The sequence below is a fragment of the Aethalodelphis obliquidens genome, unplaced genomic scaffold (assembly GCF_003676395.1).
Source record: "Aethalodelphis obliquidens isolate GAN/ISIS:26980383/991018 unplaced genomic scaffold, ASM367639v1 scaffold14, whole genome shotgun sequence".
NCBI lineage: Eukaryota > Metazoa > Chordata > Mammalia > Artiodactyla > Delphinidae > Aethalodelphis > Aethalodelphis obliquidens.
The window spans coordinates 6375062-6399063 of record NW_020837958.1 but is presented as its reverse complement, the minus strand read 5'-3'; the positions used below and the strand labels follow the sequence as shown (position 1 = coordinate 6399063).

General features: G+C 35.6%; 1 protein-coding gene across 2 annotated transcripts in view; it reads left to right on the top strand.

Annotated features, from left to right (window-relative positions):
* API5 (apoptosis inhibitor 5) overlaps positions 1 to 22239 on the top strand; it is a 37016-nt gene extending 14777 nt beyond the window's left edge. Inside the window, exons 3-14 of one of the 2 annotated variants that reach the window (XM_027114960.1) lie at positions 708 to 801; positions 1297 to 1362; positions 1875 to 2026; positions 3258 to 3464; positions 4399 to 4503; positions 5621 to 5710; positions 10160 to 10341; positions 11625 to 11718; positions 12545 to 12601; positions 14941 to 15017; positions 15541 to 15677; positions 20088 to 22239. In XM_027114960.1, coding sequence (XP_026970761.1) covers positions 708 to 801; positions 1297 to 1362; positions 1875 to 2026; positions 3258 to 3464; positions 4399 to 4503; positions 5621 to 5710; positions 10160 to 10341; positions 11625 to 11718; positions 12545 to 12601; positions 14941 to 15017; positions 15541 to 15677; positions 20088 to 20110 — 1284 coding nt within the window. In that variant the 3' untranslated portion in view covers positions 20111 to 22239. Of the gene's footprint in view, positions 1 to 707; positions 802 to 1296; positions 1363 to 1874; positions 2027 to 3257; positions 3465 to 4398; positions 4504 to 5620; positions 5711 to 10159; positions 10342 to 11624; positions 11719 to 12544; positions 12602 to 14940; positions 15018 to 15540; positions 15678 to 20082 lie in introns of both variants that reach the window. The other variant, XM_027114959.1, reaches the window with a different exon arrangement.
* Positions 22240 to 24002: the final 1763 nt, after the last annotated feature.

Sequence of the window (24002 nt, the reverse complement as noted above, 5' to 3'; positions counted from 1 at the left end):
ATAGTTTTAACACCCCTAAATATTTTGCATAGCAGAAAAATAATTGACCTGTGAAAAAAATTGTATGTGATTACTAGACTAAAAAGAAATAGTTTTTGCTTGGAACAGAATTAACCATTAGCATTTCTGGCTGCTGATACAGGTTCCTAAGAATTTTCAACTGTTAGCCCCTGGCTTTTCAAATGAAATCATTGAGTCATGATTTCATGCATAATTTGTTAGATTTAACTCCCTTGCACTTTTATGTTAAACTAGATAAGCCACGATCGCATATTTGGAATGAAGTTCACAGAATGTATTCATAAATGTATTAAATAGTCAATACTGAAAATTCTAAAGTAAATAGTTATTAGATATGACATTGACACTGTAGCCATTCTTGAGGGATACAGTATTACGTACCCACAGGTAGTAAAAACCCAACAGTTGTGTATAATCAGCATATAAACTGTTGTTTATAATCTCAAATCTGCCTACTCCAGATAATTGTATTTAATGTCCCTTTCCACCACATTTTGTTTTAGTATTCTGTGAAGCTTTGAATATTAAATTGGAGTAAATTATTTCTAAAACTGCTAAAAATCTCATATTTTTGTGACTCATATGCCCCTATATGGTTTGTCTGTGGTTTTTGTTTTCTTTAAAGGTTGAGGTTGTTTTTATTTATGATAGTATTTGGTTAATTTTTTGTTTGAAATTATGTTCAGATTCGACGGCAAGCAATTAAAGAGCTGCCTCAATTTGCCACTGGAGAAAATCTTCCCCGAGTGGCAGATATACTAACCCAACTTTTGCAGACAGGTAAGGAATTTTATTAATACCCTTTTATCTAAATATAAATTCTCTCTGAAATAATGACTCTGTTTTTCTTAGCTTTTTTTTTTTTCCTGAAGGTGCTACCTCTGATAGAAATTTAAATTCTCTTTTTTATTCAGTAGTTTGAAGCTTACTGACTTGTGATTATCTAATTTCTGGTTTTGTTTTGAATTCTGTTTATAAAGGTATAATGACTGGATTCTTTGGGGAATTTTTATTCACCACCATCCCCCCCCGCCCCCTAAATTCCTGTAGTTTCTCAATTGTACCATCTTAACATAAGAGCTTTACAGGTACACTAGATCAGGTTCTCTACCCTTACAAGAAAGATGTATTTTCTTGGTACTTGAGAGAAATGCTTAGTTATATGTCTCCTCTCAATGTAATCTGTGAGAAACTATGTTGAGTCTTAAGTTTGAAAATGAAGCAGATGATATTTTTCATTTCTTTTATACATTGTACCACTTTTTTTCTATCCAGATGACTCTGCAGAATTTAACTTAGTGAACAATGCCCTATTAAGTATATTTAAGATGGATGCAAAAGGTAAGGCCACTTCTTGTTCTGAATTGTGTTTGATGTCCTAAAAAATTGGGGAGTTTGGCAGTACTCATTAAGGATAAAGTCTGGGACTCACCCAGACGTCTGTTTCATAAAAATTCTAAGTACTCTCCAAAAAAAGCTTAGCTCAAGATGTTTGTGACTCGAAAAACCAGCAGAAATAATTGCAAAAACAGATCAAACTTTTCCCTTAGAAGTCTGTTGGAAAAACTCCCTTTGCCACTTTAAAGAAATTCTTCCAAAATATCTGAGTTTATTTATTATTAATAGTGTTAGAAAAAGAAAGTCATGCTCAAGCTGATTCTGAATCCGTGAACAAAGCATATGGTCACTCTTATGGTTGGGGCTTTAGAAATTTCAGACAGTTTAACCAGTATCAGTGATATTCAGGAAGTTTATTAATTCACTTGAAAAGAAATACTGTAATTCAAATTAACTTGAAAAATTTCATTCCTATATAGAATTGACTTGCTACATGCAACTGTTTTGTTCTGCAGGGACTTTAGGTGGCTTGTTCAGCCAAATTCTTCAAGGAGAGGACATTGTTAGAGAAAGAGCAATTAAATTCCTTTCTACAAAACTTAAGACTTTACCGGATGAAGTCTTAACAAAGGAAGTAGAGGAACTTATACTAACTGAATCCAAGAAGGTAAGCTTCGGTTATCTTTTAGTGAACTTCTCTAATGCACAAGAACATATTTGAAATTAGCCGTATTCATCAGTGCTGTATGTAGCTTGTGTATAAGGTGATATATCCCATAAGAACCACCGTAGAACTTCAAGATTTTCTTATGTTGTGCTTTGCACTTTGGTCACTTGTAGTGATGAATCAGTGTGTTAATTTAAAGGGTTTGATCACATTTAAATCCTTTGTGGTGTTATCCTTAAAATTTATGCATTCATCAGGAAGGAATCATTTCCTTCAGGAATTTTTACCTAATTCCCGCCCTTCCTCCCTGATTTTAGGATATTCTCCCATAGTATTCTGGATCATTTCAGAATGAAACTGAAGTCACCTTGAAATGACCTGTTGTTTCATCCTATCCCATGACACTATAAGCTCTAGAGACCATGCTTATTTGTGCTCCCAGCGCTGGCATAGTTACAGTTGCTAAGATTTGAAAGGTGCGTCACAATTAACTTTTCATTCATACAGTGCCAACGTTTGGGAATAATTTATTTTTATGTGTTGAGGAAAATTCAAAATTTTCTCTAATAGCACCACTCACTTGCTTATTGATAAGATTTCTTTAGTGAGAGAGAAAGGAGCAGCATATTTCACCTATGCCCCAGCTAGTTATCTGGTGGGATATGTCATGATTGCTTGCTCCTTTGGTCAGTGAACAGAAAGGCTTAGACCTACTGATATGGAGCGCTTAAAATTTGCATGGTCTCCTGTTTTGTATACAATTACCATATTAATGTGAATGAGGCTGCTTTTAAATATAGGGAACTGAGTCTGATTTAACAGTTTATTGCCACATTTTCTCCATCTTTTTTTGGCTATCACCCCCTGAAGAGCCTTTTTAGATATTTTTTCCCTTAGCCACTATCCCATGAAACTTTAATACCACAGATATACTGTATATCTGTTTATGTACTGTATGTATATCTGAGCTTTATATATAAAAGAAGAGTAAAATTTTCCAAGAACCAAATTTTGTTCCATTGGAAACAGTGTAGCGCACCATTGAAAATACATGGCTTATTCTGAAGCTAACTTGACTGAAGCTTGAAGTTGTCCTCTATTCAGTATTTCAGGAACATTAGCAGCAAACTGACTTTGCAAAACAAATTTGCTTTGCTGTTTCAGTATTGATGTTTCTTTCCCATTCAAATGATAAAGATACTAATAACTGTTCTGAATCGTCTCTTTCCAGGTCCTAGAAGACGTGACTGGTGAGGAATTTGTCCTGTTTATGAAGATACTATCTGGGTTAAAAAGCTTACAGACAGTGAGTGGAAGGCAACAACTGGTAGAGTTGGTGGCTGAACAGGCTGATCTGGAACAAACCTTCAACCCCTCGGATCCTGACTGTGTGGACAGGCTTTTACAGTGCACTCGGCAGGCGGTACCCCTCTTCTCTGTGAGCTCTTTGTTTTATATACCTGGTATTTTGATTACTCTATTAGCTTAAAATTCTATAGATATACACTTGAGCATTCTTCTCAAACCTTTGTATAAAAGTATTAACCCAATGGAGCTATTATTTATTTTATGGAGGCCTAGGTGAAGAGCCCAAAGCAGCAAGAAATTTCTATATAGTCTTGCTTAGGGACTTTTTAAAAGTCTTGAGATTTTGCATCATACTTTATAGTTTCACTGAGTTTTTAAAGCACTTAGTTTAGTAATTCAACTTTTTTTTTCCTTAAATTTTTTAGATTGTTGTTGTAGGTGTATTTGCTCTTTATCTCTGGCTTTGTGCTTCCTCTGGCCGTGAATCTTCTGAGATGTGCATAGCACAGTTTGAAAAACACAATTTAAAGGAGCTGTCCTGGTACTTCCCTGGTGGTACAGTCGTTAAGACTCAGCACTCCCAACGCAGGGGACCTGGGTTCGATCCCTGGTCAGGGAACTAGATCCCACGTGCATACCACAACCAAGGAGCCTGTGAGGTGCAACTAAGGAGCCCGTCTGCCACAACTAAGACCCGGCACAGCCAAATAGATAAATAAATGTTTTTTAAATAAATAAATAAAGGAGCTGTCCTTCTAAAGGGAGAATGTACAGTCTAAAATTCAACACTAAAGTTTCCCCTGAAATTTGACCTGAGAATCAAATAAGAGTTGAAAGATGTATAAAAGTCCCAATGCTCCAGATTACTTTGCAACAAAGTATATATTGTCTATTGAGGTTACTCCTGGAGTGCTTTGGGGTATGCACTCTGTTGTATTTCAGCCACAGTACTTGATGCTTTGGTACTGAGCATTTGTCTATTGACATTCTACTGTTTGGGAGAATATAATATATGTATATCTATATATTTTTTTGACAATTCAGTGTTCTTTGGATTTTTACAGAAAAATGTTCATTCCACAAGGTTTGTGACTTATTTCTGTGAGCAAGTTCTCCCTAACCTCAGTTCCTTGACTACCCCAGTGGAGGGTCTTGATATACAGTTGGAGGTAAGAGAAAATTTCTGCTTTTAGCACTGAAAAGTCATTCCCGTATTTCAACATAAATGTAAACCACTAACTTTGATCTGATTTCTAAGAGATTTAAGGCCTGGTGGTGGCTAGCTAGTAACCTCTCCCAGGATTAATTACATAGGAATGCTTTATGGATTCTTTGAGAGTTTGCTACAGTAGGAAAGCACCACCTATAGTTTTCACTATAGTCTAAGTCTCTGCCTTTGTAGCCTTAATACTTTTAAATACGTTGTTCAATTATGACAGTTCCTATCTCTATGACTGATAGAGCCAGATTTAACTGATTAACACAAAACGTCCTTTATCCGTTCTCCAATAGAATTGACTACTCTCTATCCCCTTTATATCTCAACTGTGATGTACATATACATTTTTTTTGCAGCATATAAAATACTCACATTTTTCTCCCCAATTTAACCTTATTCCTCTCTGAATCCTCAGAATCTAATGTAGAATTCTGAAAAGCACCTAGTAATGATGATTGAATTGAAATATGGAAATGTATGTGCCATTTCCTTCATGGGTCTTTAGGATAGAGAAGAGTCTCACTGTGCACTTACACTGTGGTTTCCTTCACATGTCCTGGGTTTGGCTTATCAGACTGGAATTGAGTAAAGCAGAGATGAACCTAAAGAATAGTGGCAATTACTGATACTTTGAGTTAGTATCCAGAGACTAAGTTTGATAGCAAAGGAGGCCCATCCTAAATGTTAGTAAATAATTCTTTGCTGTTAAGAGTTCTTGCTCATTGTCTCTTTCTTATACATTGTTAACCTGTAGCAGAAAGTGTATATTCTTTTCCTTACCAATTCTCACAGATATATTGAGAGTCATGAGAACTGGGTTTTAGAGTCTACCCTGCCACTCACATACGTTGTGACTTTGCCAAGTCACATAATCTCTCTGACCTTCAGTTTCCTCAACAGTAAAATAGGGCTGCATCTCTAAATTTTTTTTCCAGTTCAAATGTTATGATTCTGTAAAAGCCTAACTGAAAAATAAGCAGTATTAAATAGTTATGTAGAATAATTATTATTTTATAACCCTTGCTCATTCAAAAAGAATGCTAATAACAGTGAATTGTGTGTTTTAGGTATTGAAACTGTTGGCTGAAATGAGTTCATTTTGTGGTGACATGGAAAAGCTAGAAACAAATTTAAGGAAACTGTTTGATAAGTTATTGGTAAGAACTTTTTTCTTTCCTTATGGCATAGTCAGTATACAGCCCCAAAGTCTAATAGTGTAGTATTAATTTCTAGATTATAGAGAACCAGATTTTGAAATGATTTAGATAATAATTGTAGTGTTGTTAGCTGCTCAGACCACACGTTGTCTACTTTAAAAATAAAATCTGTTTTAATCTTAGGCATTTCTTCTGTTGTTGATGCTTTAGACAAAATATAATACAGGATTTATATAGTAAGTCTTTCTGCTATTCCTTTATCAAAATATTTTAAATGTTTGCACCAGATCACCATCAAGATTGCTGCTCAAGGCCAAATGGCTTTAGCAACCTGGAAATAAAGTCATTAATCATAATTGTGGAGAAAATAAGCCATCTTTTTTAGTTTTTAATTGGAGTATAATCGCTTTACAATGTTGTGTTCATTTCCACTGTACAATGAAGTGAATAAGCTATATGTATACATAAAACCCCTCGCTCTTGGACCTTCCTGCCAACGCCCCCCATCCCACCTGTTTAAGTCATCACAGAGCACTGAGCTGAGCTCCCTGTGCTATACAGCAGGTTCCCACTAGCTATCTCTTTTACACATGGTAGTGTTATTTATGTCAAACCTAATCTCCCAATTCGTCCCACCCTTCCCTTAGCCACCATGTCCACATGTCCGTTCTCTACCTCTTCATCTCTATTCCTGCCCTACAAATAGGTTCATCTGTACCATTTTTCTGGATTCCACATATATGCGTTAGTATGTGATATTTGTTTTTCTGGCTAACTTCACTTTGTATGACAGACTCTATCTAGGTCCATCCACCTCACTACAAGTAACTCAATTTCGTTTATTTTTATGGCTGAGTAATATTCCATTGTATATATGTGCTACACCTTTATCCATTCATCTGTTGATGGACACTTAGATTGCTTCCATGTCCCGGCTGTTGTAAATAGTGCTGCAGTGAACATTGTGATACATGACTCTTTTTGAATTATGGTTTTCTCAGGGTATATGCCCAGTAGTGGGATTGCTGGGTGGTATGGTAGTTCTATTTTTAGTTTTTTAAGGAACCTCCATAATGTTCTCCATAGTGGCTGTATCAATTTACATTCCCACCAGCAGTGCAAGAGAGTTCCCTTTTCTCCACACCCTCTCCAGCATTTATTATTTGTAGATTTTTTTGATGATGGCCATTCTGACAGATGTGAGGTGATACCTCATTGTGGTTTTGATTTGCATTTCTCTAATGATTAGTGATGTTGAGCATTCTTTCATGTGTTTGTTGGCAATCTGTATATCTTTGGAGAAATGTCTATTTAGTTTTCTGCCCATTTTTGGATGGGTTGTTTGTTTTTTTGATGTTGAGCTGCATGACCTGCTTGTATATTTTGGAGATTAATCCTTTGTCATTTGATTTGTTTGCAAATATTTTCTTCCATTCTGAGGGGTGTCTTTTCATCTTGCTTATGTTTTCCTTTGCTGTGCAAAAGCTTTTAAGCTTTTAAGTTTCATTAGGTCCCATTTGTTTATTTTCATTTCTATTTCCATTACTCTAGGAGGTGGGTCAAAAAGGATCTTGCTGTGATTTATGTCATAGACTGTTCTGCCTGTGTTTTCCTCTAAGTTTTATAGTATCATTTAGGTCTTTAATCCATTTTGAGTTTATTTTTGTGTATAGTATTAGGAAGTGTTCTGATTTCATTGTTTTACATGTAGCTGTCCAGTTTTCCCAGCACCACTTATTGAAGGGGCTGTCTTTTCTCTGTTGTATATTTTTGCCTCCTTTGTCAAAGATAAGGGGACCATATGTGTTTGGGTTTATCTCTGGGCTTTCTGTACTGTTGCATTGATCTGTATTTCTGTTTTTGTGCCAGTACCATACTGTCTTGATTACTGTCACTTTGTAGTTTAGTCTGAAGTCAGGGAGCCTGATTCCTCCAGCTCCATTTTTCTTTCTCAAGATTGCTTTGGCTATTCAGTGTCTTTTGCATTTCCATACAAATTGTAAAGTTTTTTGTTCTAGTTCTGTGAACAATGCCATTGGTAGTTTGATAGGGATTGCATTGAACCTGTAGATTGCTTTGGGTAGTAGAGTCATTTTCACAATGTTGATTCTTCCAATCCAAGAACATGGTATATCTCTCCATCTGTTTGTATCATCTTTGATTTCTTTCATCAGTGTCTTATAGTTTTCTGCATACAGGTCTTTTGTCTCCTTAGGTAGATTCATTCCTAGGTATTTTATTCTTTTTGTTGCAGTGGTAAATGGGAATGTTTCCTTAATTTCTTTTTCAGATTTTTTTGTTTTTAGTGTTTGGAATGCAAGAGATTTCTGTGCATTAATTTTGTATCCTGCTACTTTATGAAATTCATTGATTAGATCTAGTAGTTTTCTGGTAGCATCTTTAGGATTCTCTATGTACAGTATCATGTCATCTGCAGACAGTGAAAGTTTTACTTTTTCTTTTCTGATTTGGATCCCTTTTATTTCTTTTCCTTCTCTGATTGCCTTGGCTAAAACTTCCAAAACTGCCCCTATCTCTTGTCTTTTTGATGATGGCCATGCTAACAGGTATGAGCCAATATCTCATTGTGGTTTTAATTTGCATTTCCCTAATGACTAGTGATGTTGAGCATCTTTTCATGTGCTTGTTGGCCTTTCGTATATCTTCTTTGGAGAAATGTCTGTTAAAGTTCTTTTGTCCATTTTTTGATTGGATTATTTGGTTTTTTGCTGTTGGGCTGTATGTGTATTTATATATTTTGGATATTAACCCTTTGTCAGATACATAGTTTGCAAATATATTTTTCTATTTCACAGGTTATCTTTTCACTTTGCTATATAGAAGCTTTTTAGTTTGATGTAGTCCCATTTGTTTTTTTTATTTTGTGGCTTGTGATTTAGGTGTCATATCCAAAAAATCATTACCATGACCCACATCAAGGAGCTTTATTCCTATGTTTTCTTCTAGGAATTTCATGGTTTCAGGTCTTACACTTAAGTCTTTAATCCATTTCAAGTTAATTTTTGTGAGTGGTGTAAGATATGGGTCCAGTTTCATTCTTTTACATGTACATATCTAGTTTCCCAGCACCATCTACTGAAGAGACTGTCTTTTCTCCATTGAATATTCTTGGCTCCCTTGTCAAATATTAGTTGACCATCTATGCTTGGGTGTATTTCTGGGCTCTTGATTCTGTTCCATTGGTCTGTTTCTCTTTTTTTATGCCAGTACTATACTGTTTTGATGACTGTAACTTTATAGCCTAGCTTGAAATCAGGAAGTGTGATGCCTGTTGCTTTGTTCTTTCTCAGGATTTCTTTGGCTATTTGGGGTCTTTTCTGGTTCCATATATCTTTTAGGAGTATTTTTCCTAGGAGCATCAACTTTTTTGTTGTTTTAAGTATAGTTGATTTACAATGTTGTATTAGTTTCTGGTGTACAGCAGAGTGATCCAGTTATATATATTCTTTTTCATATTCTTTTCCATTATGGTTTATTATAAGATATTGAATATACTTCCCTGTGCTATATGGTCGGATCTTGCTGTTTATCTTAATTTTATATATAGTAGTTTGTATCTGCTAATCCCAAACTCCTTTTTATCCCCCTCCTTTCCCCTTTGGTAACCATAAGTTTATTTTCTATGCCTGTGAGTCTGTTTCTGTTTTGTAACTAGTTCATTTGTATCATATTTTAGATTCCACATATAAGTGACATAAGATATTTGTTTTTCTGTCTGACATACCTCATGTGGTGCGATTATCTCTAGGTCCATCCATGTTGCTGCAAATGGCATTATTGCATCCATTTTTATGGCTGAGTCGTATTCCATTGTGTTTGTGTGTATGTGTGTGTGTGTACATATATATATATATATATACCACATCTTTGCCCATTCATCTGTTGATGGACATTAAGGTTGCTTCCATATCTTGGCTATTGTAAATAGTGCTGCTGTGAACATTGGGGTGCATGTATCTTTTTGAATTAGATTTTTCTCTGGATATATGCCCAGGAGTGGGATTGTTGGATCATATGGTAACTCTATTTTTAGTTTTTTAAGGAACCTCCATACTCTTTTAAGAACATCAACTTTTGATGTCAAACCCAGGTTGAATCCTGCCTCTTCAGCTTATTAACTTTGGGAAACTTACCTAAGCTCTCAGAACTTCAGTTTGTTCATCTGCCTAGTACCTAATAAATATTAGTCACTTTCACTGTCATTAGTAGTGGTAGTAGTAGTAGCAACTATACTATAGGTTAATATGGAATGTTGACAGGCTGGGTTATTGATCCAATATGTAAAAGGGATATCTTACTTAAATTTCTGATCTTGGCAGTTTTTAATGCTTCATGTCTTCAAAGCGTGCCTTATAATTACGTGAGTATATGCTTATAATTAGAGTGTCTAGAGCAGATTGCATACATCTCTCTATTTTCATCTCTTAGGAGTATATGCCTCTCCCTCCAGAAGAAGCGGAAAACGGGGAGAACGCTGGTAATGAAGAACCCAAGCTGCAGTTCAGTTATGTGGAATGTTTGTTGTATAGCTTTCACCAGTTGGGCCGAAAACTTCCAGATTTCTTAACAGCCAAGCTGAATGCAGAAAAGCTCAAAGATTTCAAAATAAGGTGATGTATGGTTGAAGTGGCCAGTCTTTGACAAAGGTGAAAGCTATCTTGAAGCTCCCTAGATTTTGTTTTCATTTTATAAGAGCTTTTTCCCCACCCTGCCTTACTGCAGTGCAGAAGAATGGAAGATCTACAAAACAGGAGTGTATATAAACATACAACTATTGTGGCATAGCAAATGCATGGGAGAAGATGACCTTTTTCAAAAATGGACTCTGGCTCTCCCTACTTGCTTCATGATCTTGGGCAGGTTCCCTAACCTCTCTAACACCCCAAATTGTCCTCAGTTGTTAAATTTATTGATAATAGTACCTGCCTTATAGAGTTGTGAGAATTAAATGAGACAATGGATGAAAAGCTTTAAGCACAATGCCTGGCACATAGTGGGTATTCAGTAAACTGTATCTGCTATTACTATCTTATAGTGTTATTAATATCTTACAGTGCAGCTGGAGGAGCAGCACTGGAGAAATCAATATAAGTCGTTTTCCTGAAGATACTTTGTATTAAATCATTGCATGAACAAATTCACATCTTAAGTTTTGAGATGCTTGGCCACTGTATCATCTGTTATTGTCCTCTATGCTTTGGTAAGGCAGAGGTTTAATACTTGGTGAAACGTTTGACCAGAAGCAGGCATCTTAGGAAATTACTCTGAAAGTGAAAAAAACAGCGATGCCACGTTGTTAAGTAGAGTTCCTAGAAGTCGGCAGGATGGAGTTACGGTACCACCTTTCTTCACATATTACCTGGGAACAAATTTGAAAAAGAGATTACTCAACATCCTTCGCAAAATCTGCAGTTTTATTTTATTTTTAAACTGGACCCTTAGGTGCAAATGGGTCAAACACTGTCCCTCCTTAGCAGGTAAACATAGAGATTAAGTGACTTGTCTGTGTCACTTGACCTTCATTTGGCTAGTGGAAGAGAAGAACCCAGGCCACCTGATTCTAGTCCCTGGCTCCTGGTTGTTTCTAATTTAGACACATACCTTGCAGGTTAACATAACAAGCTTCCTTAGCACCGTGCCAGAAGTGTTTCCCTTGCCAGGTTGAGTGTGGATCTATTCCAATTTTTGACGAAGAAAAACTGCTTTTATTTTACTTATTTGTGTATCTCTTATGATCATACATTGATAATTAAAAGAAAGTCCCCCTCAAAATTTACTCTTTATTGGTAAAGGCCATTTAGCTATAGTATTCTTTGAATTTAAAAACACAGTTGAGGTATAAAAGCAAAGTTGAAGTGATGATTTCTTAATTAGCAAATACTTCTTCATTTAGGCTGCAGTACTTTGCACGGGGCCTGCAGGTGTATATCAGACAACTTCGCTTGGCTCTCCAGGGTAAAACAGGCGAGGCCTTAAAAACAGAAGAGGTAAGAATACTCAGTTACATCTTGTTGGGAAATTTTTATGATAGCCACCATTTATTACAAATTCAGACTGAATTCATATATTGAAATGTAACATTCGACTTTATTTGAAGGATGATACAACTCTAAGTTGAAGATACAATGTTAGAAGACTACATCTTTAGTTATATGCTAAGTTATATAGGAAACTTTATCATTGTTGAAATGTCTTGAATGTTTCCAATGTTTGTGAACAATGTTATCAAATGTTGATGCATACCAGTCTTTCACTAGGGTCTCATTAGCAGCATATTTTGTTTAAATATTTGATTGGCAATTGTGATATTTTTAATTTCACCTTTTTGAAGCCCAAATATTAGTTTACATTAGAAAAAAATATTAAACTTCCAATTCTATACCAAACTATATGTGTTTATGTTGGGATTTTTGGTTTTCTCTGATCTCATCTATTTTGATCAATCTTCATCTTGGTCCTAATGAAATATTTTAAGTTTTCATTGTGTCTTCCTGTAACATAAACTGATATTTTTTTAAAACAACTGCTATGTGCCCATGATCTGTCCCCTACTCGTTTTTCAAGTAAATTGTAGATATAACACTTCTAACCTGTCAAGGGAAATAAAGATTATTTGCTTTCTTTGCCATCTCTACACTTGTTTTAGAGTCAAGAAATAGGATTGAGCATTATCAGTAAATATAAACCAAGGAATTCTCTAACTGTAGAAATGATTCTGAAAGAGAAGTGGAATTATTCAAGTTCTATACGGGAATGAAATATACATCATGAAAGTTATTGGCATTTTAATTTAATTTTGTTTTCCTTTTGCAGAACAAGATTAAAGTTGTTGCATTGAAAATAACAAATAATATCAATGTTTTAATCAAGGTAAGTCTTCCTTTCTTATCAAGTCATCCCAGCCAGCTAGAAAGTTAGTGCAAGAGGTTTTCCGTATGTCTTTATGTCTGCAATGGTACTGGTTAAGGAGAGACGCCATTACATTCCAGACGTTTGGCCTTTTAAAGCTTTATGCCTTTTATAACACCGAGTGATGTTTTTGTAGCTATTATAGAATAATACATTGTTTTATTTATTTAAAAGTTATTGCAGAAGATACTGCAAACAAAGGGAGGCATGCAGAGTTTTTCTGACCCAGAGCATTGAAGCAGATACATTTAGACTCAGAAATTTCACTGACTTAAGTTCTTGTAGTCTTAATACTATCGGGTCCTTTTGAATGACCAATAATACCCTGCTTTGCTTACACTAAGAATGAACAGTCTTATGTGGCACATGAAATGTTGTCCTGTGGTCTTTTCTGTTAACTTGTCTATGTAATAAATTGAGAGTTTTCTATACTTACCATTAAGCCATAAATATCCTTCAGTTCTGTTTACCCTCCCCAAGTATCTGTTAGCCTAAACAAAAAACTAATAACCTGAGAGAACAAAAAAGGAATCACAACAAAGTAGCCATCATTTGATACTGTAAGTTAACAGTACTGTTATAAGTTGATAGTATTGTAGCCAGATGGGAGAAAGAAATATTTGTAACACTTATAGCACAAAGCTTAACAGCAACAAAATCAGGGCTAGTGATATGCCTTAAAACTAATCTGGTAAAAATCCCATGGAATACTTACTTTTTATCAGAAGAGAAAGGGAAGCTTTTCAGAGAAAACAGTGAGGCATTGAGGGATGAGTATCATTGCCAACAGGAAAAGTGAAAAGGCATTAAAAACAGAAGAGGTAAGAATACTGACTCACATCTCAAAGAAAATTTTTATCATAGCCACCATTTATTTCAAATCTTAAATATAAATAATTTCAAATGGTGGATTAATACATTAAAATGTGAGATTTGACTTTATTTGAACTGATGCTATAAGTCAAAGTTGAAGATATACTATGATGTTAAGAACATTTTAAACTTAGCAAATACTATGACCCAACACATGGAGATGAGACAGTTTCCTGTTCAGGAAACCATAGTGATTTAAAGATGACTGCAGTAGGAAGTTGCATGGGGAAGAATGATGAATAGGGTCAGCAACCAATGTGTAGGGTGCCTGACCAAAAAATTCTGAAATATTTTTTTAATATGACATAATTCTTTGTTTTAGGGAAATCACAAGAAAAACTGGTATGCTTTGGTCCATCCATGGCATCTGCTTGCCATCTTTAGTTCCTACCTAACCAGACGCATCTAATTCCAAAATTTACCTTCACTTCTATTTCAGTGAATCCACAAACTATACTCCAGTTTCCCATTGTCACCTGAGATTTAACATGTTTAAAATTGAAGACTTCCCCCTTCTTCTTCCCGTTGACACTTTCTTAATAAATAACATTATTATATGCTAAATCACTCCAGCTAGAAACCTCAAGCATTTTTGTTTCAAAGGACTTTATATTGGCTAATTCCCTGCATTTATCTGGTACCCTGGACTTAAGTTTTATATAGTAGGAGGTGATTTTTATTCACATATTCATTTTAACTGTGAAAGAAACTTAGTTTACTTTTATCAGATTTTGCCTGTATATAAAAATTAGAGTAAAACTGGTAAGAAATGTTAGGTAAAATACCAAGAATAAATATATTTAGAAATTCATTCATAGTTTTGAGGGTATTATGAGGTTAGATTATTTCAGTTCTAGATTATGTTAACATTTAAATTCAGCAAATATTTGCATTACCTTATATTAATAATTTAGTACTTAAATCTTGTGGGTTTTTTCCTTATTGGTAATATATAGATATTTGAGGGGAAGAAAAACATGATTAGCCAGACCTTTAGTTTTGTTCTAGTTTTGAACCACTTAAAAACCTGCAAAAGCAAATGCAGGGTGCACCATTGTATCTTCCTTAAAGCACGTCAGTGACTGCTCCTGTGCAAAAGAAACTACTTGTGGATTTGATTAAAGTTGATAAATATTGATATTTTTGTCCTATAACTTGAAATGACATTTGAAAAAAGCTGCAGTTTCTTAAGTGATGTGTGCAAAATAACATTGAAGTAGTAGATGTAATTTGTAAACAAAATTGTCCTTGTTTACTTTTCTCTTGCAGTTTATTTTTTAGGTTATTATTTTAGTCATCAGCACAAAAGCAAGAAGGATAAATTAGTTTCCCGTCCTAAAATTAAAATGTGTCTCCCTGTTTCCTACCCTTACCACCACTCCCCGCACCACCAAACACATTAGAAATCTCTAATTTTGTCTCTTCAGGATCTCTTCCACATTCCTCCTTCTTACAAGAGCACAGTAACATTATCCTGGAAACCTGTACAGAAGGTTGAAATTGGGTAAGAAACATATGTAAAGGGATTAAAGTGTTCTAATATTTGATTTACAAATACGGAAAAATCTGAATTCAGATTTTACATTTCCTGTACAAAATGGTACGTTATTAGTTAAATGATTCTTAGTAAGATGTTAAACGATGATTATTAAAAGCATGACTTAAAATATAAAATCTAATCTAGTATTTATAAAATAAACTGGTAGAATACAACTCTGGAATTTTCAAGCCTTTGTCCGTATTGCTGTAACTTAATAAGACTTTCCTGACAAGTTTTATAAAATGAGTCACTTGTGTATAATCTGTGAAGCTACATATTTCAGATTGTTGTAAAGCCTTGTAAATGCCCCTCTGACAATGTCTGCATAACTAAAGCACAGTTAATTTGATGACATCAGAATGTTATTTCCTTTTTTCTGATGTGACTGTCATCTTTTGGATGTCTTTTGTAACAGATATAGTAAATATATTGATAGCCTCTGGTATAAAAGAATTTTTTTTAATTGCTGTTCTTCCTACCATTATAGGCAAAAGAGAGCCAATGAAGATACAACTTCAGGCTCACCACCCAAGAAATCTTCAGCAGGACCAAAAAGGGATGCCAGGCAGATTTATAATCCTCCTAGTGGGAAATATAGCAGCAATTTGGGCAACTTTAATTATGGTGAGCGTTTCCGTTTGGGTACAAGCAATATGAGAGATTAGGCAGAAATTGTGTTGTACTTGATTTTAATTACTAATTAAATAGACTATCATAGTTCTTTCAGGTGACTTTTCGAGTTAGTTTGGGGAACCTGAACTGTTGGGGAAACAACTCTTGTATTCAGAGGAGCCAACAGAAAAAAAAAGGAAGGAAGATGGCATGAACCATCTATTCCTGGTTTTCCCTGTTTTAGCTTCAAGGCAAGACATTTTGTGCATTCTCCCTCAAGAATGTATATAGCTTTCATTCTTGGCAGATGTGGTATTAATGATCCTTCTTGGCCTTAGTCAGCCTACTGCTTGTCCTCCCATCTTCTGCACTACTTCAAAAGGAGAAGTTCTAGAAGGTAGAGTGAGATGTTAAAGCATCATCTAGCAAAGAAGATGTGTCCTGTTGCAGTCTCCCCCACTGCCCAGAGTGCAGTCCTCCTTTCAACTTTAGACATTAGTGCAAGGAGAGCTTCCCACTAGTCCAGTCTCTCCCAGGACTGTTGAATCAGAAGTGAAGTTTGTCTCACTGGCTTATAAAGAAAAATGGACAAAAATTTCACTGACTCAGATCCTTAATCTTGCTTAAGAAGACCAAGTTTAATATTCAAAACCAAACATACTTGTGATTGGTCTTGGTTACCAAGCAGAATTGATTCTGCAGTAATTATTCCCAAAAAAGTACATTCTGAAGAATATGCTCTCTATAATTGTTTCTAGGGTGAGATGATTGTGACGTTAAGTAAATTCCTCCTACGATAGCTAAATTCCTCTAATATCTGAGCAAACAGATTATAGAAAGGCAATTTTAGATTGTGAAATGAACCCTTCTACTCCAGTCAGACTCTTTGAGGCAACTTTAGTGTAGAAAAGATCACTGAACTCTTTTACTTATATAATAATAAGTAAATGTGCATCTCTTAGCTTCTTTTCCTACCTGAAATAAAGGGATAACATAGAGCTTAAAAACTTCAAAAAATATTTGCAAAAGCATTTTTTAAATGGAAACGATGCTGTTACTTCATTGCACGAAATATTGTCCTCTGTCATTTGTATGATTTAATGTGGTGTTTATCAAAACCATTCTTAAAATCAACTATTCTCTCAGATACTATCTTCATTTGATATAGATGAAAGTAATCAAGAGGTATGGCAATACATAGAGAATTAAATTGTATTTATTTTCACTTAGGCAAGTCAGTTACTCTGAATTTCCGTAAGCATTTTGCCCTGTGAAATTCATTACCTGCCTGATAGGGAGAATCAGATGATGTGATGCATGTGGAAAAGAGATGTGGAAAATGCAAAGCCTTAGGTTGTATGTGATTTTTAAAAAATTATCAATGTGAAAAAAATAAGCAGTTTTACTCAGGACAAATATCCAGGGAATTCCCTGGCAGTCCAGTGGTTAGGATTCCACACTTTCACTGCCGGGGGGTTCGATCCCTGGTCAGGGAACTAAGATCCCACAAGCTGCACAGTGCAGCCAAGAAAAAAAAAAAAATCCAGGAGTCACAACCTGAGTTGTTCTGTAGTCCTCAAAGTAACGGAACGGCAGAACAGACAAAACCGTTGTCTTTTGTGTCTGGTATTCTTGTACTTTAATATTCCTATGGGGTGAACCTTGTAATTGGAGTGCTTGTCATAAATTGAATTACAAAGCAAACTAAACTCTGATTGTTCTTATTGGAAAGTAGGAACAAAATTTCTGCTAGTATTTTATTTTGGGGAGTTGAATGTGTCAGATTGTAAGTATTCTCATAGTAACAATTCAGAGAGTTTCCCTGGGTTTCTTTCACCCATTCGGTTGAAAACCGTTCTTGGTACTATAGATGAGAATGGTGGACCAATCTACCTCAAATTTTTTCTACCTTTTTTATGTCCTTTCCTTAGGGAACTGACAGTGGGTCAGGAAGAAGGAGAAACTGTTGGATTTTTTTTCCTGGGATGTCAGAGTTGTCTCAAAGTTGGAGGGAAAAAATGTTTTGTGTTCTTGAGTCTTTAATACATAGATTTTATTACCCACATTCGGCAAAAACATCATAATTCCACTTTTCTATATCAGCCAAGCTCAATTTTATTTTTCCAGGGAAGACTTGGTTGCATGGGGGGTTTTTTGGTTTTGTTTTTGAAGAGTCATACACACTGAAGGGTTGGGAAATTTACTCCTTTTGTGTTATAGGGAACCAGGTAATACTAATATCACTCTTATTACAGTGAACAAGTCTACTGCAAAGAAAATAGATTGTGCCAGTGTCATGGGCCTGAACTTGTTCACTACAGAGAAGGAGCCAGAATTTGTGATTGTTCTTTGAGTCCATGTAGGCATACTTAGACTTCTTTCCTTATCCAAGTTTATCACTTTACTAACCAATGTCTCTGTTATTTGCTTTATCAAATGGCGTTTGTTCCCGTAACTTAGTTCAGCTTCCTGGTGCATTTTCAGTCAAATTATTTGCAAACATATACCCATGTTTAGTTTTCCTTCGTGCAGAACAGAGTTCCCTGGTAACCCACAAGTACTAATTCTACGTTTTGTGACTTGGATCCTTCAACTTTTACCTTTTTAGAATATAAAAATAATTTTTAAAGTATAATTATAACTGTAAGCAGTGTTAGTAAGTTTGAAACCATTGAAAAGATCATTAAAGTGCAGAATAGTCCCTCAGGATGAAGAAAAAAGAAAGTTTGGTGACTCCCTGTACTGTAGAAATGGCTGCCTCGGTTGCAGATCAGAAAGAAATAGCCAATATAGAAAAGATAATCACAGCAAATAATACCTTCATACTATGTATTTAATATACTTATTAGATATACTGAACAATTGAGGGTAACTGAGTTCTTCATATTAAAATTGATTGAAAAACAATCGAAAGGGTAGATTTTAGTAGTCTGTTAGCTTATAGCTAATAATGATAGCTATGGGGGTGTTGATTTGTTAACTGTGTCGATGTAAACTGAGAAATGAAGGTTATATAATGAGTATGATAGGGGGAAAATATGCAGACATCTGCATGGGTAAAGCCAAGTCTTAAACAGTCAAAAATGCAGGAGTTACAGCATCAAGAAGTTGCTGTATTAAGGTTGCTATGCTCCCAGAATGCACCACAGTCATTGCATCTATCACTGGGAGTATCTTACCCACAGACGACCTCTGATTTTCTGAACGTGTTGGCTCACGATGGTTTCGTTTAAACAGTTTGCATACCAATCAACTTAGAAAAATGTGTCATGACATGAGAGGTGACTTTGAATCAGATTCTGTTCTGTTACACAGGTAAATGTTGGCTAAGCTGGGGAAAGGTCTAGTTAGTTTTCTAACTCAAGAGTTTCTGGAGGGAAAAAAAAAAAAGAAGAAATCAAAACATCACCCAAATACAGTAACTATATTTCTAGCCATAATGGCAAAAAATGGATTGCAACACTGACTTGATAGGAGTTTTTCAAGCCTCCAGTATTATGGATCAAAAATGGCAACACCAGATTCTTTTTATTGCTCCTAACAAGATTGCTGCAATGAGGAAGTTTGAAAAGTTCCAATGAGGAGATTCTATCTCCAGAATTAGAAGTTTGAGACTAACTTATACATGATGAAAAGTCCTGCCTTGCTGATAACTTCAATCAGTTTTCTTCACTGGAAAGACTCCTTTGAGGAATATTTCTCTGGAGCTGTAAAACAGACTGACCAATAAATCAAGGACTTAATCTACCATATGACACAAGTAACTTGATTTTTCAGCAAAAGATATCCTTAATTTACATCAGTAACCCAAACACTGTAATATATACATATCACCTTTTTGGCAGCACTCTGAGCAGCTCATACATAGCTGAAAAAGCAGTGAGGAAAGCCGTCGGAATTTGTATCAACATTATTTTGAAATATGGTGAGCAAAACAAATTGCCTATTTGTTGCATTTGAAAGGTACATTTTTCATTCTAGCCTGATTTTTCAGAATTGATCATTGATAGTCTAAGATATTTTACATATATGGCACTAACTTTTGAAGGCCAGTGGCTTTAATTCCATATTAAGTATAGAAATTTTTCTAGTTTTGTTAATTATCTTTGGTAGTGATAGACCCCAAAATAAAGAACTAACAATGTAGTTATAACATTGTCACCTTGAAATATCTTTATTAATGGGATACATTTAATTGAGTACCTACTGTGAATGTAGGCACCTTGCGATATGTGCTTTGGCATATATGATGCCCTGGTTTTATGTGAAGATTGAATTTGTAGATGGACTAGCAGAATACCGATGCTGTTTGTATAGAGCCTACTGCTGCATTCAGAGCTGCGAGCTACATTACTCCTGTGTGTGCTGTCCCGTGAAGTCCTGAACAAGACCTAAACCCTTGTTCGCTTTTTCGTAGAGCAGAGAGGAGCCTTCAGGGGAAGTAGAGGTGGCCGAGGTTGGGGAGCACGAGGAAATCGTAGTCGGGGAAGACTCTACTGAATGAGAAGTCACAGTCTTCAGCATTGTCTTGAGCTTAATATACTTAAATTCTACTACTCTACTCATTGGATTGCCGGGGATGTCCCTTTAAAAAGACTGCTGCCTTCAGCTAAAAACTTAATGTTCTTTATACCTTTGTATGTATGATCTACTTTTGTAATAGACCATGGTTGTGTCCAAGGTAAAACCACAGCGATATTTTTGGATGCTTTGTCTGCAATCTTGACTTGTTTTTGCAATATCACCGTTATTCAGACTTCATATTGTGAATCTTTTAAACATCTTGATAATTTGTTATTGAGAGCTATTCAAATCTAAAATGTAATAAAATTCAGTCTAGTTCTGATAACTGGTAAAGATCATCAGTTCTGAAAGGTTACTGACTTTCCTGTCCTCTCTGTCTTGCCCCCAGCCAACATATGGAGAAGAGTAATGGTCAGTCTTAACATTTTATTTTCATTGTTATTTAATAAAGCCGCTAGGCAATGGTGCAGCATTCCTGGCTTCTGTCAGTAAAGCAAAATACTTACCAGCTTTCTTAAAATGTAGAAATGACATTACATTTTTAGGAGGAAGTAAGTTGCTTTGCACTGCTTACTTACTCTTCTCCATATGTTGTGATATAAATTTTTGAGTATGGGATCTTACTATTTGCATAGAAATGTGTATGTATAATATACATACATACATGAGCATATATCTGTGTATGTGTGTGTGTGTGTGTGTATATATATATATATATATATATGCATGCTGCGAAACTTGACTACACAACATAAGTCATTTTTTAAAATTCCAGGAACGGGTAGTCTTTGACACGGTGATTATCCTTTTGAGGCTGAATCCATTATTAACTTGTTATCTAGGTTTTCCTTCCAGTAGTGAGGGCTTTTGAGTCAGTTGCACTTACATGATTATTGTTATTTAAAACTAAAAATAAACAAAGGCTGCATTTTCAAAGATAAATTTGGAGATCCCTGTTGGAGAAATACAGCCAGAATATTGAATCTGATGTACATATAGGTTTCTACAGGATGAGATAGAATAATTTAGAATTTGGGGATTTGATAACCAGGGCAGCCCAGAAAAAGTGACTTGGTAACATGGTATACCAGTAAGTAAGGGATGCTGTCTCAGTTTGCTTTTGCCACTTTCAAGATTTTAACTTCTCAGGTTATTAATCAAAATTATTGTATAAGTTAGTCAATAGAGTCTTTAGGTTAAAACAACAGATGGGGGGTTTGTGGAGTGTTTAATGTCATGGGCATTTTTAGTAGCATAGGCCCTTTGCTCTGCATTTGAATGTTTCATATATTTTTGTTCCACAGTTAATCTTCCCTCCCCAAGTTTGCTATTCAAATCCAATTCCTGAGTGACATTTTCTAGTAGTTTGACCTTTTTTTTGAGGCATAGTTTGTGATTCCAATACAGGTGTCTTCATTACTGTTACCTCTATACTGGGGGTATAGGCAAAACCCCTTTGTTAGAATTACTGCACATGTATATGGGGAAAATATTTTTTGAAGACTAGAATGATACAAGTGAGCAAAAGAAGTTGGTCAGCTTGACTATGGAGTGGTGGCAATAATCTCTAAACATTCCAAAAGACAGTGAGCTGAACCTAAGCTCCCTTGGAATCTGAGCAGACACAGGAACATGGAATTTCCATTTGAAAACTGTGACCAGGTAGCCTGGACCTCAACGGCAGATCAGCCAGTGGCCTAAAGCCATTTCAAGTATAGATGCTGTTTTGGGACAGTTATATAAATTTGAACATTAAGTGTAATTTTTCCTCTTTTTCTTTTTAATATTTGTAAACTCAAAGCTGAGCAGAAGTGACTTTACTTTCTAAAGTTTGATATTAAGTTGACTGTGTTCCTTCCTTTACAGCCTCATTGTTCCCCTTCCCTTTCCTAAGGCAGTAGTGCACAACTTAGGTTATTTCTGCTTCAAAACTTTGAACGAAAAACTTCATGCCACGAATTTTTTTTCTTTTGCAAGACACCTGTATATCCCCTTGTTCAAATGTAAATGTTCCCTTATGCTTTTGAAATAAATTTCCTTTTGTAATTTTGTTTTGTGTCTTGTGTTACGATTATAGCTTCAGATTCTTGGATATTCATTAAACATTTATTCATTGCTTCTCATGTGCCAGTGTGTTAGACCATGAAAATATAAAGATGGAAAAAATACTGCTCTGCTTTCAAGGGTTCAGTATTACAAGTTATCTTTCATTTTCAACCTTTTGGATTTATTTTTAGAAGCTAATACCCTTCTGAAAAAAGGATTTGGTTCTTTCTGTCAAAGCAAAACATCAGATACTTGCCAAATCATTATGAAATAATTTCTTCCCTCAAGTTATTATGTAAAGCAACTTCTTATTTTGACTCCCAGCCTTTATTTGTTTTCCTGAAGTAGCACCAAGGATGGATCAGAAAAAGTTACCTAAATTCTCTTGGTGATCACATCCAGTCCTATGCCTGTAATACCATCTACATGCTGAGGACTGCCAAATGTCTATGTCCATCCTTTCTTGCCTGGAGTTTCATAATAGTCTCCTGATTGATCTCCCAGCTATTACACTTGACTATAGCCTGTTCTAAACACAGCAGCAAAGAAACATACACTCTTCTACTTGAAGCTGTTCAATGACTCCTCGTTTTAGAATAAAAATCAAAAACACTGCCATGGCTTAAAAGTTTCTGACCTCAGCTGCTGCTCTGCCCCAGTCAGTCAGCTTCATGCAGCTAGGCAAAGACACACTCCTACCTTAGAATCTGCACTGGTTGTTCCTTCTAGCCACATATCTGCCTGTCTGACTCCACCCCTTCGATTCCTCAAAGATCACCTTCTCAAGAATCCTGTTTAATACCGCAATGCCCCTTTCTACCCTGCCAAGACTTCAGAACCCACTTACCCTACTCAATGTTCTCTGGAGCATTTGCCAACTTCTAACATACTATCCTAATTATACTGTATATTGGGTTAGCCAAAAATTGCTTTCAGTTTTTAAGTAAAAATAAAAGGCATTTTTCATTTTCACGAAGAACTTTACTGAACAATGTATTCACCCTTTTATTCCACTACCTTCTGCCATTTTTCAGGCAACCTCATAATTCCATCTTCCCAAAACTTTTTATCTTTTTGAAACAAAGAATTGTTCCAGGTGCCTTATACAGCCTTCCAGGGAATTGAAATTTTTTCCATTAAGAGAATTTTGTAAAGACCGAAATAAGTGGAAAGCCGAACGTGCAATGGCTGGTGAATACAGCGGACGAATCAGAACTTCCCAGCCAAGCTGTAACAGTTTTTGCCTGGTCATCAAAGAAACATGCAGACTTACGTTATCCTGATGGAAGTTTATGCGTTTTCTGTTGACTAGCTCTGGATGCTTTTTGTCAGGTGCTGCTTTCAGTTGGTCTAATTGGGAGCAGTACTTGTTGGAATTAATCACTTGGTTTTCCAGAAGGAGCTCATAATAGAGGACTCCCAATCCCACCATATACACAACATCACCTTTGGATAAAGACCGGCCTTTGGTGTGGTTGGTGGTGGTTTATTTCGCTTGCCGCACGATCTCTTCCGTTCCACATTATTGTACAGTATCCACTTTTCATCGCCCATCACAGTTTGTTTTAAAAACGGAACATTTTCATTACGTTTCAGTAGAGAATCACATGCGGAAATACGGTCCAGAAGGTTTTGCTTATGTGGAATCCAAACATCAAAGCGATTCACGTAACCAAGCTGGTGCAAATGATTTTCAACACTTGATTTGGATTTTTTGAGTATGTCAGCTATCTCCTGCATGGTTTAACGTTAATTGTTCTCAATTAA